The 12,500-nt window shown below is 37.7% G+C and overlaps 2 protein-coding genes across 2 annotated transcripts in view; one reads left to right on the forward strand and one right to left on the reverse strand.

The window, feature by feature from the left end:
* Nucleotides 1-10,130, reverse strand: part of LOC137985599 (cap-specific mRNA (nucleoside-2'-O-)-methyltransferase 1-like) — a 22,601-nt gene extending 12,471 nt beyond the window's left edge. Inside the window, exons 1-13 of the mRNA XM_068833228.1 lie at nt 9,809-10,130; nt 8,781-8,890; nt 7,781-7,930; nt 7,284-7,439; nt 7,074-7,166; nt 6,784-6,855; nt 6,556-6,650; nt 5,039-5,111; nt 4,714-4,840; nt 4,482-4,547; nt 3,155-3,264; nt 2,415-2,511; nt 865-997 (exon numbers count right to left, since the gene is read on the reverse strand). Coding sequence (XP_068689329.1) covers nt 865-997; nt 2,415-2,511; nt 3,155-3,264; nt 4,482-4,547; nt 4,714-4,840; nt 5,039-5,111; nt 6,556-6,650; nt 6,784-6,855; nt 7,074-7,166; nt 7,284-7,439; nt 7,781-7,930; nt 8,781-8,890; nt 9,809-9,887 — 1,361 coding nt within the window. The 5' untranslated portion in view covers nt 9,888-10,130. The remainder of the gene's footprint in view (nt 1-864; nt 998-2,414; nt 2,512-3,154; nt 3,265-4,481; nt 4,548-4,713; nt 4,841-5,038; nt 5,112-6,555; nt 6,651-6,783; nt 6,856-7,073; nt 7,167-7,283; nt 7,440-7,780; nt 7,931-8,780; nt 8,891-9,808) is intronic.
* Nucleotides 10,131-10,187: 57 nt separating this feature from the next.
* LOC137985085 (uncharacterized) overlaps nt 10,188-12,500 on the forward strand; it is a 5,904-nt gene continuing 3,591 nt past the window's right edge. The window contains exons 1-2 of the mRNA XM_068832547.1: nt 10,188-10,414; nt 12,221-12,496. Coding sequence (XP_068688648.1) covers nt 10,316-10,414; nt 12,221-12,496 — 375 coding nt within the window. The 5' untranslated portion in view covers nt 10,188-10,315. The remainder of the gene's footprint in view (nt 10,415-12,220; nt 12,497-12,500) is intronic.

A 12,500-nucleotide genomic window follows, 5' to 3' on the forward strand; every position in this document is an offset into this window, starting at 1 on the left:
ATGAGGCACCATTTGCAAATATCAAAACAGAACGCCAAAGGTGGTCTGCAAAGCTTTTAATATCAGGGAGGTCTGGAACCCAGTATGTTGCCATGGTAACAAAAATGGTATGCTCATATTGTGGAACACATTTACTAGAATCTTAGTGCAAAGAACCAAGTATTTCTGATACAAATTGGCTGAGATATCTTTCTCCATCATACTTGATCAAAATTTGGTAGGGTTTATGACGTCATCACTTGGCTAATTTGCATATTAAAAAAACTTGAATATCTCCAGAACAAAAAGAGATATTTGAAAATGGTAAACAGCATTCTTCTTCTCGTACAGACTACGTGTTTATGTGCCAAAATGGCTTCGATAGGGAAGATTCAAATTTCGTCACAGTAGCACTTTAAGTCACGGCCGTAAGTGACCGCGGTTTAAAGATCACGAGTTTTCCAAAAGCTGATAGGGTAGAAAATGTAATAAGGAAGCGGTCAAGGCAAGGAGAGGAAACTACAGCACCTTTGCATGACTACTGCCATTGTTTCAACAGTATTACTCCTAAACCTTCAGCCTGATATTAACACTTTTGTGGCTTAAGATGTAAAGCTAGTATTGTTAATGTATTGAGCAAAGGATCTTTTGACCACTTGAATTGCTTGAACTTGTGTTTTGGGGGGAAGGGTGGGAACAGAGGGGGAGGGAAAGGGGGAGGAATGTATGACGCTACAATCGCTTTCTGTTTCAAAGCTGTAGACTTTCCATATTAACTACACGTGCAAAAGAAACTTGCAAGACGACTTTTGTACTTTCTTTTTAAAAAGATACAGCAGCAGAGGGCGCTAGCTGTGATAAAGAGAGTTCAAAATCGATAAGTACCTTTCTGAATTTGCTGGTCTACTGGTGACAGGTTTAAAGATGTACACCTCATCAAAAATTCGATACATTAGGTACACCAAACCAACACTGAATGGAGTGAACAGATCAAACACTTTACACACAAAATGGCCTCCTGAAATGAGAGCAAACGAATTAGCAATGCAAACGTATTCAGTATTAGCTAGTATTAACAGTGAAAATTTTTCAGGCCAATGCCACACTTTCTGAATAAAGTGTTTAAGAAAAGGAAATTGTATAAACGCGAGTGCATTTCCGATTTGTGCGCACAAGTCATGTTTTCACAGTTCTCAAACTTGCACGAGCCGTAAGCAAGTGCAATTGGAGAACTTTCAAAACATCACAAGTGACCATAAATCATGAAATGCACAAGCAAGTTCATACGATTTTTTATTGGTACTCAACAAAATCACTCAATCTCTTTGTTTCCATAGCAACTTCCGTATTGCACTCTATAACCTCTTTTCGCACTCTACATCCTGTTTATGCTTTCGCCATTGACCAATCAGAAACGCGATATTCTCTTGAGTATATAGTTACGTAAAGTATAGTAGTTTTGAAAGCCAACCTTGAAAAATCCTGACTGAGGCAATTTTTCCCTTAAATTAAGCTCGACTACCAGCCTTTGCTAAGACCGGACTATCCACATCAACAAGTCTATGACTGTTAAGACTCTGTATTTTGAAATGGTTTGAACCCAGGAGTCATATCATAAGTGTCATGAGTGTAGTCCTGAGAAGGACTGTTTGAGAAGACATTGACTGACGTTTCAACAATGTGAGCGGAAGTCATCTTCGGAGTCAAATGATTTGTGTAACATCAGTAGATACTGGTACTATAAGAACTCTGGTCATACAGTCATTGTGTGTTCAACAGAGACTTCAGTCAAAGACCAGCCAGAACAAGGCCAAGATCTTTCATATGAACCCCACAAATTCACAAATTTTTACCCTAAAAGCTCCAAAATGAGACATTGGTATGCCTGCATTCACTTTGAGGGTCTTTTAATGTTACAGCTGTAGGAAACATGGTTTTGAAACAATGTTTCCCCAATGTCTGGTCTTGGGTGCGCAAAGGAGGAGACATTTGAGAAAGAACAAGGTTTCTTAGAAAATCAGAAACAAGTTTGCTTCCACAACAAACCCTGTGTGCGTTTCTACAGCAATAGGGAGTTTAAGCAACGCCATTGGTAACGTCCGCGAAAACGCCACTATAAAATATGACCTTGCACTAGCATACAAATTAAGTTTCTTTTGTATATAAGCCAAGTAAATGAACTGGTATAAAGGCCTTAATGAAAAGATAGAGAATAAAAGATTCACTGCTGTGATCATGTCATTGTCAAAACTCTAAACTTTATGATATCATGCCGTTGTTGTTTTTTTGGCACAGCACAGTAAAGAAACATACTGAAGTGAGTGCACCACATACCGGTACATAATTTTTCCTCGTTGCCATTGCCCCATAAACTCCTTAATAATTATTTCCTAATTTTCCAAGGCCTTTAATACCGAAAAACAAAATAGTCTCACCAAATCTTAGGATGGAGAGTGCGCAGAGAAACTGACAGAGATATAGTTGTTTACTGAGAATTTCCTGGATATTCTCTTGACCTTCCACAGAAAAACCCTGAAACAAAAAATCATTGTTTTAAAAAAATGTGTGATATAACTCAGTTTGATACCACCGTATGTCCAGGCACTATATTACTCTGGAGTAGTGGGGATTTGGTAAAAGGAAAGGAGCTTTATTTTAATAAGTGACTAAGTCTTCTAGTGCTGGAGCACTTATTGGGGGCACTGTAAAACCATGAAATCAACAAATTAATCCAACCAGAGTACCCAGAGAAAAACCTCTTGGTGCAGAGTAGAGAACCAACAAACTCAACCCACATGACGCCAAGTCTGGCAATGAAACCCGGGCCACACTGTTAGGGGGCAAGTGCTCTCACTTCTACACCAGCCCTGCGCCCCAGCGCCTTGGTGTTTTCAATTCCATTCTGAAGGCAGGTTAGTGCAGTGGGGGAGAATCTGTCTTCCAGTGTCTGGGGTTACTATGGCCCTTGGGTTTAGCTACATGTATGAGGGTTCATATTGCTGGTTTTCTGCATTGCTTTGAGTGGTTTACATGTATCTCCAAAAAAAATAATATTTATTGGTATTATTTGACTTGGAAAATGGAAAGTCAGGAAACAGATCTTTTTAAAACTGTGCTGTTACATCTTTGGCAATGCAAGGCACTTTTAGTTAATAGTAAAACGAGAAATTCCTACCCCATCAGCCATTACAAAATGAACTCCTTTGTTATCAGTTGACTCCCACACAAATCTTCTAAATTCTGTCAGATTATCTTCATTGAAGATATCTCCATCATTATTTGCACCTGAGCAAAAAATTTAAAAAAACATTTGGGCTTTCAACTCCTTTCCTCAATAGACCCTTCCACGGTTTTTGGCGCCATCTTGGTTGGGGGGAAAACACGGCTAAAATTACAGAAAATGTATGGGATTTTGGCCGACTTTGAACCCCTGTAGGGCCACTAAAAGGAGACGTATTTCCACAGTTATAGTGTCTTTTAAAAGATATTTATACTGAGATTATTTTGGTGAAATATTAAGAAGAGATTCAGGCTACAATGACCATAAACGAATGTTTAACATTCCATACAAGCCCTTCTAAAATCATCACGGCAGATTGCGCGAAATTACAAGCAACATGAGAAGATTTATTATTCGAATTTACGGACGTCATAACTTCCTTAATGGCCTTATTTTCTGTTGAATGAATGATATCAATAATGTTATTTAAAGTCCTAGCAAAAGTCGGAAATTCTGTCTCTTTTTAGCTGCGCTAAAGCGCTTCAAAGTCTGCCGAAATCCTGTACATTTACTGTAAATTTGGCCGTGTTTGCCCCCCAGCCAAGATGGCGGTTAAAAACCGTGGAAGGGTCTATTATATAATTATTATACATGCATACTGGAAAGAAGCATCAATGAGTTTAACTATAATGGTGTTGGTGTGGTGAATCAAGGTTAGTTTGCCTGCCCCTCCCTTCCCAAACAGTCAAGCACAAACAATGAAACAATCATATTTATTAGTGAACATGATGCTTACAACATCCTGGCAATATTTCTAACCAAAAGTTACACTGTCAATTCAAATTAAATCTACAGGAAAAGGGGGACTGCAACTTCCATAGCCCTCCCTCCTTGAATCCACCCCTGTAGTCTAACAGACTAGATGCCAGACTACTTCTGCTCAAATTATGTTTCAAATAATAATCATTAATTTCTAAATTTCAGATTAGGTTTTTAGAATTTCAATTATTTTCGAAGCTCTTTTGGTTGCAAACTTCACTTCATCTAAATCCAATAACTGGTACTTTCTCATATTTCTGCATGGTTTTACTTCTCTTATAATATATAATATAATTTCATAATGATACTACATACAAAACGATGAAAAGCAAAATAAAAAAAAGAAGGCAAAACCCAAAAGGGACAGGTGCAACGGGACTGACGTCCAATGCAAGGCAACGCCCCTGAAAGTAAGTTAAAAGTACCCTTGTCCATTTGCAGAAGAAAAGTTTTGCAAGTTTACCATAATGTGGTTCAAAGGTTTCCGGTGTTCCAGCTAAGAATGCATCAAGCTTAAAATCATTGTCACCTTAATGAAAAAAATTAAATACAACTTATTAGCTCAGACAAAACACAGCTGATACATTAAAAAAAAAAACTAGTGTCGAAAATTTGTTGTTGTTATTATGTCGGTTGTCATCAACATTATCATTCAACATCATCTTCATAGTGCTATTTCTTCTCTGCATAATTACCCACTAAAGTGAAGCCAAACCCCTTGGCTTGCCAGCCTTTACGCCACAACACATATTCTGAAAAGCCTCCAGGGCCAGCACAAATATCGGCAAAGTATAGAAGTTCATTAGGCCCAACCACATCTCTCTACAAATATAAATTTAAACAAACCAAAGATTACACAAGTGTCTTTTTTATGTAACAGGACCAAGTTTTCAGAAAGGTGATTAATGCTAACAATGTTATTCATTTTCAATCTGAAGATAAAGAAGCTTACAGAATGTGAAAAAAAAAAGCTCTATCCATCGAGCTATGATAGTGGAGGTTAAATTTACATGTACTTACTCCTCTAGCATCTTTGGGGTTGGTGAGCATAAAATCAAAAGCAGAATCCATATTTGCCATTTTCATGGCTGCCCTGTTGACGAACAAAGGAAATGAAACAAAAAATATTTTTCTGGCTATGCTATTTATTCATTTCTGTACTTCCTGTCATGACAATCATCAGAGATCTTAACAGGGTAGTTGATTAAGGGCCCACAAACGTATTTTTTGTGTGTTGCTAAGGAAGAGAGCTGACCAGGAAACCCATCCACAAGCAAAAAACTCAGCACAAACTGTTGTTTGCATCTAAGGTTTTTCCTCGCCTTTCCTCGAACTCATTCTCAGATCAACTGCGTTTGCATTAACGAACTGACTTTCGGTTTGAGAAAAAGCTAAATTTCCGGCAGTCTTACAATTGAATTAATTTTCTTTAATATGGCACGTTTCACCTCCAAATACAGAATATAGGTAAGCATTGATTTTTTCAAATCATCTTTCTTGAAAATTTTATGGGTATTTCAGTATCGTTTATCTCTCTAAAAAGAACTTTTTTCAAAATAAAAAGAAAACCATGCTCGGCTGGATGCAAAAACGAATACAAATTGAGTAGCACATAGACAAATTTTAGAGTTTTCTTTTATTGGCCACATGGCCATGGGAGTGGCATGATGACGTCATATTTAGGGTCATTGGTTTACAAAAGTTGGAAACTGACAAAAATAATGAAGGGGTAGTTTCTAAAGAAACTGTGGTGCTGCATCGGTGGGGAAGTAGTATACAAAAATTTGGTTTATCAACGGAGTTGATAATGTAAATTGGCCACCGTCCAGAGATCCTAAAAGCTGACGTTTCGAGCGTTAGCCCTTCGTCAGAGCGAATCGAGGGATTATGGGTTACGTGTAGTTTTTATAGTAGAGTAGGAGCTACGCTATTGGTGGTAACATGGCAACGTGAAAAATAGGAATATATTAGTTAAATGAAAAGCATTTGTTAATACCGTGAGGATTAAGGGTGCCGATTTGAATGATGAATTTTTGTTCCAGATTCTTGCGGCTTTCCGTCGTACCTAGATGTAGGGAAAGGCCGCAGATAGCCATGTGTTTTTTGGAGTGGTTAGGCAGATTAAAATGGCGAGCGACTGGCTTTGAGAAGAATGACAAGGATGCATCTAAGCCAGTCGCTCACCATTTTATCCTCACGGTATTAACGAAGGCATTTCATTTAACTAATATATTCCTATTTTTCACGTTGCCATGTTACCACCAATAGCGTAGCTCCTACTCTACTATAAAAACTACACGTAACCCATAATCCCTCGATTCGCTCTGACGAAGGGCTAACGCTCGAAACGTCAGCTTTTAGAATCTCTGTACGGTGGCCAATTTGGTGTTGGGGGGGGGGGGGGGGGGAGAAGATGAGGGAATGAGAAAAAGAAACTGTTTTCTGACACATCTAGTGACCAAGATCTTAGCAACATGTAGAATCCAATACAGTACTGCACCTTTAACATTTAACAAGCATGTTCATGTCTTCATCACCTGTTTTGAAAAATGGCTCCTCTGATCAGTTCATAAGGATTGGCCCTTGTTCTTGCTTTCAGGAACTCCTCACCAGAAAGTGCATCAAACACACTCTGCTCACAATACAAGTGACAACTTCAAAGCTTAAAATTGATACTTACTACAGATAATGAAACAGCATCTTCTAAACTGTCATGATTTGCTTATAGAAACAAATTGAATGGAGTGAAATGAATCACATCAAACCTTGCTCTTGAGAACTTCCACAAGAACTTCTTCATCACAGAACTGTGTTTCATCATCAATAGTTAATTTTTTCTGAAATGTCAAAAAATGTGACTATTTAGCAGTTTTGTATTCACCAGGTTTTTGTACATTTACCTGCATTTTTTGGGAGACAATAGAATTTTGATTGCTTAATTGGTTTGAAGTGCATGCTGATTTGAAAAAAAAAAAAAAAAAACAAAGCATATATTGTGCATCAATTTGATCTGGCAATTGCCATGGATGAAATTCATGACATATTAAAGGTATACCTTGTCAATCCTGACCCAGTCTTCCATCTCCTCTTTAGTTGGAGGGGGCATGGTACACGATGGAATGCAAGCTTTGTATTCTACAATCTCCACCTGAGACAAATATAATAATAATAATCATAAAAATTATTATTTCCGTAAAATTAGTTCCATAATTTGTAATAACCACGACAAAGTCATGAATAAAACACACAACAAAGTTGCACATACCTTATCTTCTTCTTCCCATGTGAAATTTTTATCATCAAAACCATCAACTCTAAAGCCGAGACCACGCCTTCCACGTTGCTGTGAAGTCTCAATGATATCAGCTCTTCCCTGGCCAAATCTTCCTAAGCCTCTTCCCTGCTCAAAACCCATGCTTTCCTGAGAAAATAAAAGGCACAATATTATAGCCACAAAAATCCAACAAATATCCACATCATCATCATCCTCAAAATTTCCATCCATATCACAGTTATTATGATCAGGATCATCACCTTAAGTTTGTTGTCGTTGACACTGTAGTCGTCCTAATCATCATCACCATATTTCCTCACTCTAATTACCAATATTATCAATAATATTATTTTACACGCACTTAAAGGATTGCCTGGAAATGACATTCCCCCTTGAAAACAAAGTAAACTTTTGTTATAAACAAAGAAACAAAGTCAATATAAACATCTTACTTTTCCCCCTTCGGTACCATTTCTCATTGTACCTACCATTTGTCTTTGAGCAAAGTCACTGTAGGTCGATTCTGCATTGTTCTGAAGTTTAAATCTTTCATCCTTGATGAGGTCACCTTGCCCCTTCTTCTCACTCTTCAAACCTGACTTACCAAGGCTTTCTTCAACCTTATAACCCATTCTTTCCTGAAAAAAAGAAAGAAAGCAAGAGTTGTATTTCATGTGTGATTAATCAGAGACAGAAACTGAGTTGTTCAATTTTGTGGCAAAGACATCATCACATTTTGCTGCAAAGTACACAATTTTGATTCTGTTTCCACTAACATACTACTTATTCTTTAACCATTAGACTTAAATACTCCCGGAACCCTTAGACTTAAGTGTAGTAATAATTATTAAAAACTGAAATACAGATATCAGATTTCCAGCGTATTCATTGGCTCGCTGGACACAGCGTACCTAATATGGTCAAGGAACGCATTAGCTATAAAGCGAGCTGAAAACATTTTTGCAGCTGTAAGAAAAAATGGCCAAGAAAAGCAGTTTTAAACCGGAATTGACCAAGGCTGAAATCGGTGCTTTAGTGGGAGAGTTGTTGATCCTGGAGTTTTTAATAAACCAAGTATTCTTCTCAGGCTTGCTGAACATAAGATGATTATAATCAATTCAGCGCTACCCGTGTTGGTTTTCTATCACTTCATATCCAGTGCGCCTGTGCTCTCGTATATTAATAATAATATTATTATTTATCAAAAGAGTGTTTGCTTTCACCTGTAAAGGGCATAAGTGATTTAAATTTGAACAACTGTAATTGTTATTATTGTCATTTTTTGAACCAGAGTGGTATATTTATGACGTTTTAATGAGTAATACAATGTCATGCAATCTTGAGAATGTTTTGGTAAAAATATGTATTCAAAATTGCCTAGTAGAAACCGGACATAAAATAAATTTCCTGAGCTCTCTCAATTTCTCGCAATCAGCATTCTCTAGCTCCAACATGATTTTTTTAATCTTCCCAGTCTACTTCACTCACCATCTGCCTCTTGGCAACATCACTATACACCGGTTTGTGGTCTGAATTCTGAAAGAAGTTGGCATATGATGGGGAACCCAGCTCATCATCAGAATCACTGCTTGAAAGACCTACATTTGTAAAAACACAAGGCAGACTACCATCAATACACGAAAACTTGTGAATGACTGTTCCAAGTTAAAGCAGTAACCCATTTCAACCCCCATCCTAGCCCCCATAAAGGAGATTCAAAATAGTTCAAATTCTGGGGGAGTGTGTGGGGTTCATTAGCACAACTGGGATTGCAATGGAGAACAGGAAACGTCCACTAACACAAGAATATATCTTTAAAATAGTTTACATAATGCTCTCAATCAAAATTGATCGAACGTTTTCCAATGGAATCATTTGTATCCGAAATAAATGAATTTCAAAAACGCTTGTTTTGGTTTTTAAATTTCCCGGGCGCCGCCATCTTGAATAATTGTGACGTGCCATGGTTGACCTATTGTTTTAAAACAAAAGCTCTTTGTGCAAATACAAAAGAGCAACCATAACACGTCACAATTATTCAAGATGGTGGTGCCCAGGAAATTTGAAAAAGAAAACAAGCGTTTTTGAAATTCATTTATTTCGGATACAAACTATTCCATTAGAAAACGTTTGAACAATTTTGATTGTAAACATTATGTTAAATATTTTGAAGTTGTATTCTTGTTTTAGTGGAGGTTTCCTTTAATGTTGTGCTGGGATATTTTGTGTCACAATGTCTTACTACCGACAGTAGAATAATGGTTATATCCAATCGAGACTTGGAGGACGAAAGCAGCTCATGGCAAAGTCATAACAGAGTTGTGATCAGTGCCAATCAATTTTTGGTTTCTTTGGTCTGTTACTACACGTTTACGGCCATCTCACCACTAAGACGATTCGCCACCAACCAGCTGGTGATCGTAAGTTATATCAAGAGCCTTGGTGGCGAGATGACTCGTGGTGAAAACCATCTTGTGATGACATTACCAAGTACCCTGTCGCCATTAAATACTTACTTCTCTCAACTTTTATTTTCTTTTCAGCACCTTGGTATGTTACACCATCAAACTGACGTTTCCTTGTGTCTGACATCATCAACTGTCACTTAAAAAAATTTAGGTGGCGATTCCTTGCAAAGATCTCTACTCAGTACTGCCATGAACTATAAAACACAGAAGTTCGAAGCTCGAGCGATTCTGCTAGCCTTAGCTTAGAAGTTCCCTAAAAATGTATTCCTTCTTAGTCCAGCCTCCTTCCTTTCGACGAAAGATATAGGCTTTCCCCTTCGTTGATGTCATTTCACTTCTTTATCCGCATGAACGAAGAGCCCACCATTTTCCAAGAAAACGACTGAGGAGACTTGGGTACAACTTGAAAAATAGCTACGTCATATACGAAGCATAAAAATTGACAATTACTTTTGATCTTTAACGACGCGCGGCTTGTAAACAATCCATTGTTTAACCCTGTTTGAAGCAAAACTTGACAGTTCTTTATTTCGTTTGGTTGATCAGAGGCAGGTAATGGAGATTGAAGTATCTATGGACATGATGGAGACTTTCAACATCGCAAGAAAGCGCCAGGCCGTATTGGAGAACTTTTCACCTGAGCAACAAATGAAGGCAAGCTCTAATGAAGTGGATGATTTTTTATTGTACCGACACGTGTTAGACCTCAGCATTCTCTTTTTATCTACAGGAAATTGTCAATACTAATAAACTTTTAGTCTCAAAATCGTTTGGAGAAAAGCTAGTATTTCCACTTTGTTACATCGTTGGTCTGTCTGGCAATTAATAATTAATAGTAATACATTTAGGACTAAGTGGAGTCCAATTTGGTCTGTAATCATACGAGTGATTAACAAAATCGGACGACCGCATAGCGACAGTCCAATTTGATTAATCAGCCACCTGTCCGATTTCAACCCTACACAAAAATTAGTGAAAATAAAGCAGTTAAGGCACCGATCAAATTTGAGAAAATTGTAATGGTTATGATTAATACAAAAATAAGACAATCATCGTTTGGACGAAGGCACAAATAACTGTACTACTTAAATCGAAGACAGATCTGGTGTTTTTAGTTCATGCCAATAACATTTAACTGATTTTGAAGTAGTTCTTATAGTTATATCATATATATATTGTATTGTCAATGTCTGTATTTCTGTCTCCATGTGAACACAATTAAATAGCTTACTGGTCTGTTAATTTTCTTTTTCCATGAATTAGAAGAGAGGTACAGATGATGTAGTCATCCAGAAATTGTAGCTTTTCATCCTAATAATAATAACAATAATAATAATAATAATAATAATAATAATAATAATAATAATAATAATAATTATAATTATAAGCACAGAGTGGATTCTTCAAGCTGCGTTGAAGGAGAAAGTGATTGTTGAAGAAGAGAGTCTGCATGACATGAAGTTAAAAACTGGAAGGAGAAAGCCCACATGGTGCGTTTGTCCAACAAATATCAGATGAAGCTGGAGAGGAGTCTTGGAGATGGCTCAGGAGTGGATTCTTAAAAAAGGAGACAGAAGGTTTGATTCTTGATGCTCAGGAACATTGAGCTTTAAGAACAAACTCGATCAAGTACAGCATAGATAAGACCTCAGACACCACTGTGTAGATTGTATGGAGATGCCACTGAAACAATACAACAAATTGTCAGTGGATGCAAGAAGCTTGCCCAGAGAGAGTATAGGAGGTGCCATGACAAGGTGGCCCTGTGGGTACACTGGGACATGTACAGGAAGTATGAGCAGGAAGTATGAGATAGAGTGTAATGACAAGTGGTATGACCATCAACCCTTGCCAACCGCAGAAAATGGAGAAGTGAGGATTACCTGGGACATGACTATGTACACCGACAAAGTGCTGAAAGATAATCGGCCAGATATTACTCTAGTGCATATAAAGACACACAGAAATGGACACTTATTGACATAGCTGTGCCAGCGGACCAGAACATCACCAGAACTGAAGAGGAGAAGGTTGAAAAGTACCAGGAACTAGCATTTGAAATCAGAAGGATTCATGGAGCCTCGAAAGTCACAATAATACCTATCGTGATTAGTGCTCTTGGAAGCATATCAAAAGATGCAAAGACCTGGTTTGGCAAGCTAGATGTACCAGACTTCCTTGGAAGTGTACAATTATCGGCCATCCTCGGAACTGCTCACCTGTTACGGAAAGTGTTGTGTCTCTAAGCTACAGGTTAGGGTTAGGGTTAGGGTTTAGGTTTTAGGGTTAGGGTTTAGGGTTAGTGGCTGAGACACGATAAACATTACCCAGTGGAACAACTGGTGAGAATCGAACCGAATAATGATAATAGAACTTTCATATTTCATGCTGCACAAGATTTCACGCTTTATTTCTTGACTCGAACTCAATTGTAAATTGCTGTCTTGTTTTCCTTTTCAGAAGCGGCCCTGTTTAGATGATTCTTCTTGTCATTTTGTTAATGTCTCTGGTCTTGAAAAGGAACACGGATTATTTCAGAACCCAAATTCTTTGAACAGGATACTGCCTTACTCTCAGCTTCTAAAAGAGTCCTGTTCTACCCTGCCAAATGATATAATTTTAGATGTGAATTGTAACATAGTTCGTCAGGATGATAACGCCGAAGAAATGGATGTTTCATATGATTCAAGAAATAATTCACAAAGTCAAGTACACCCTAATGAGCCAACCTCAGACGTAA

Source organism: Montipora foliosa, chromosome 14 (genome assembly GCF_036669935.1).
Source record: "Montipora foliosa isolate CH-2021 chromosome 14, ASM3666993v2, whole genome shotgun sequence".
Classification (NCBI taxonomy): Eukaryota; Metazoa; Cnidaria; class Anthozoa; order Scleractinia; family Acroporidae; genus Montipora; species Montipora foliosa.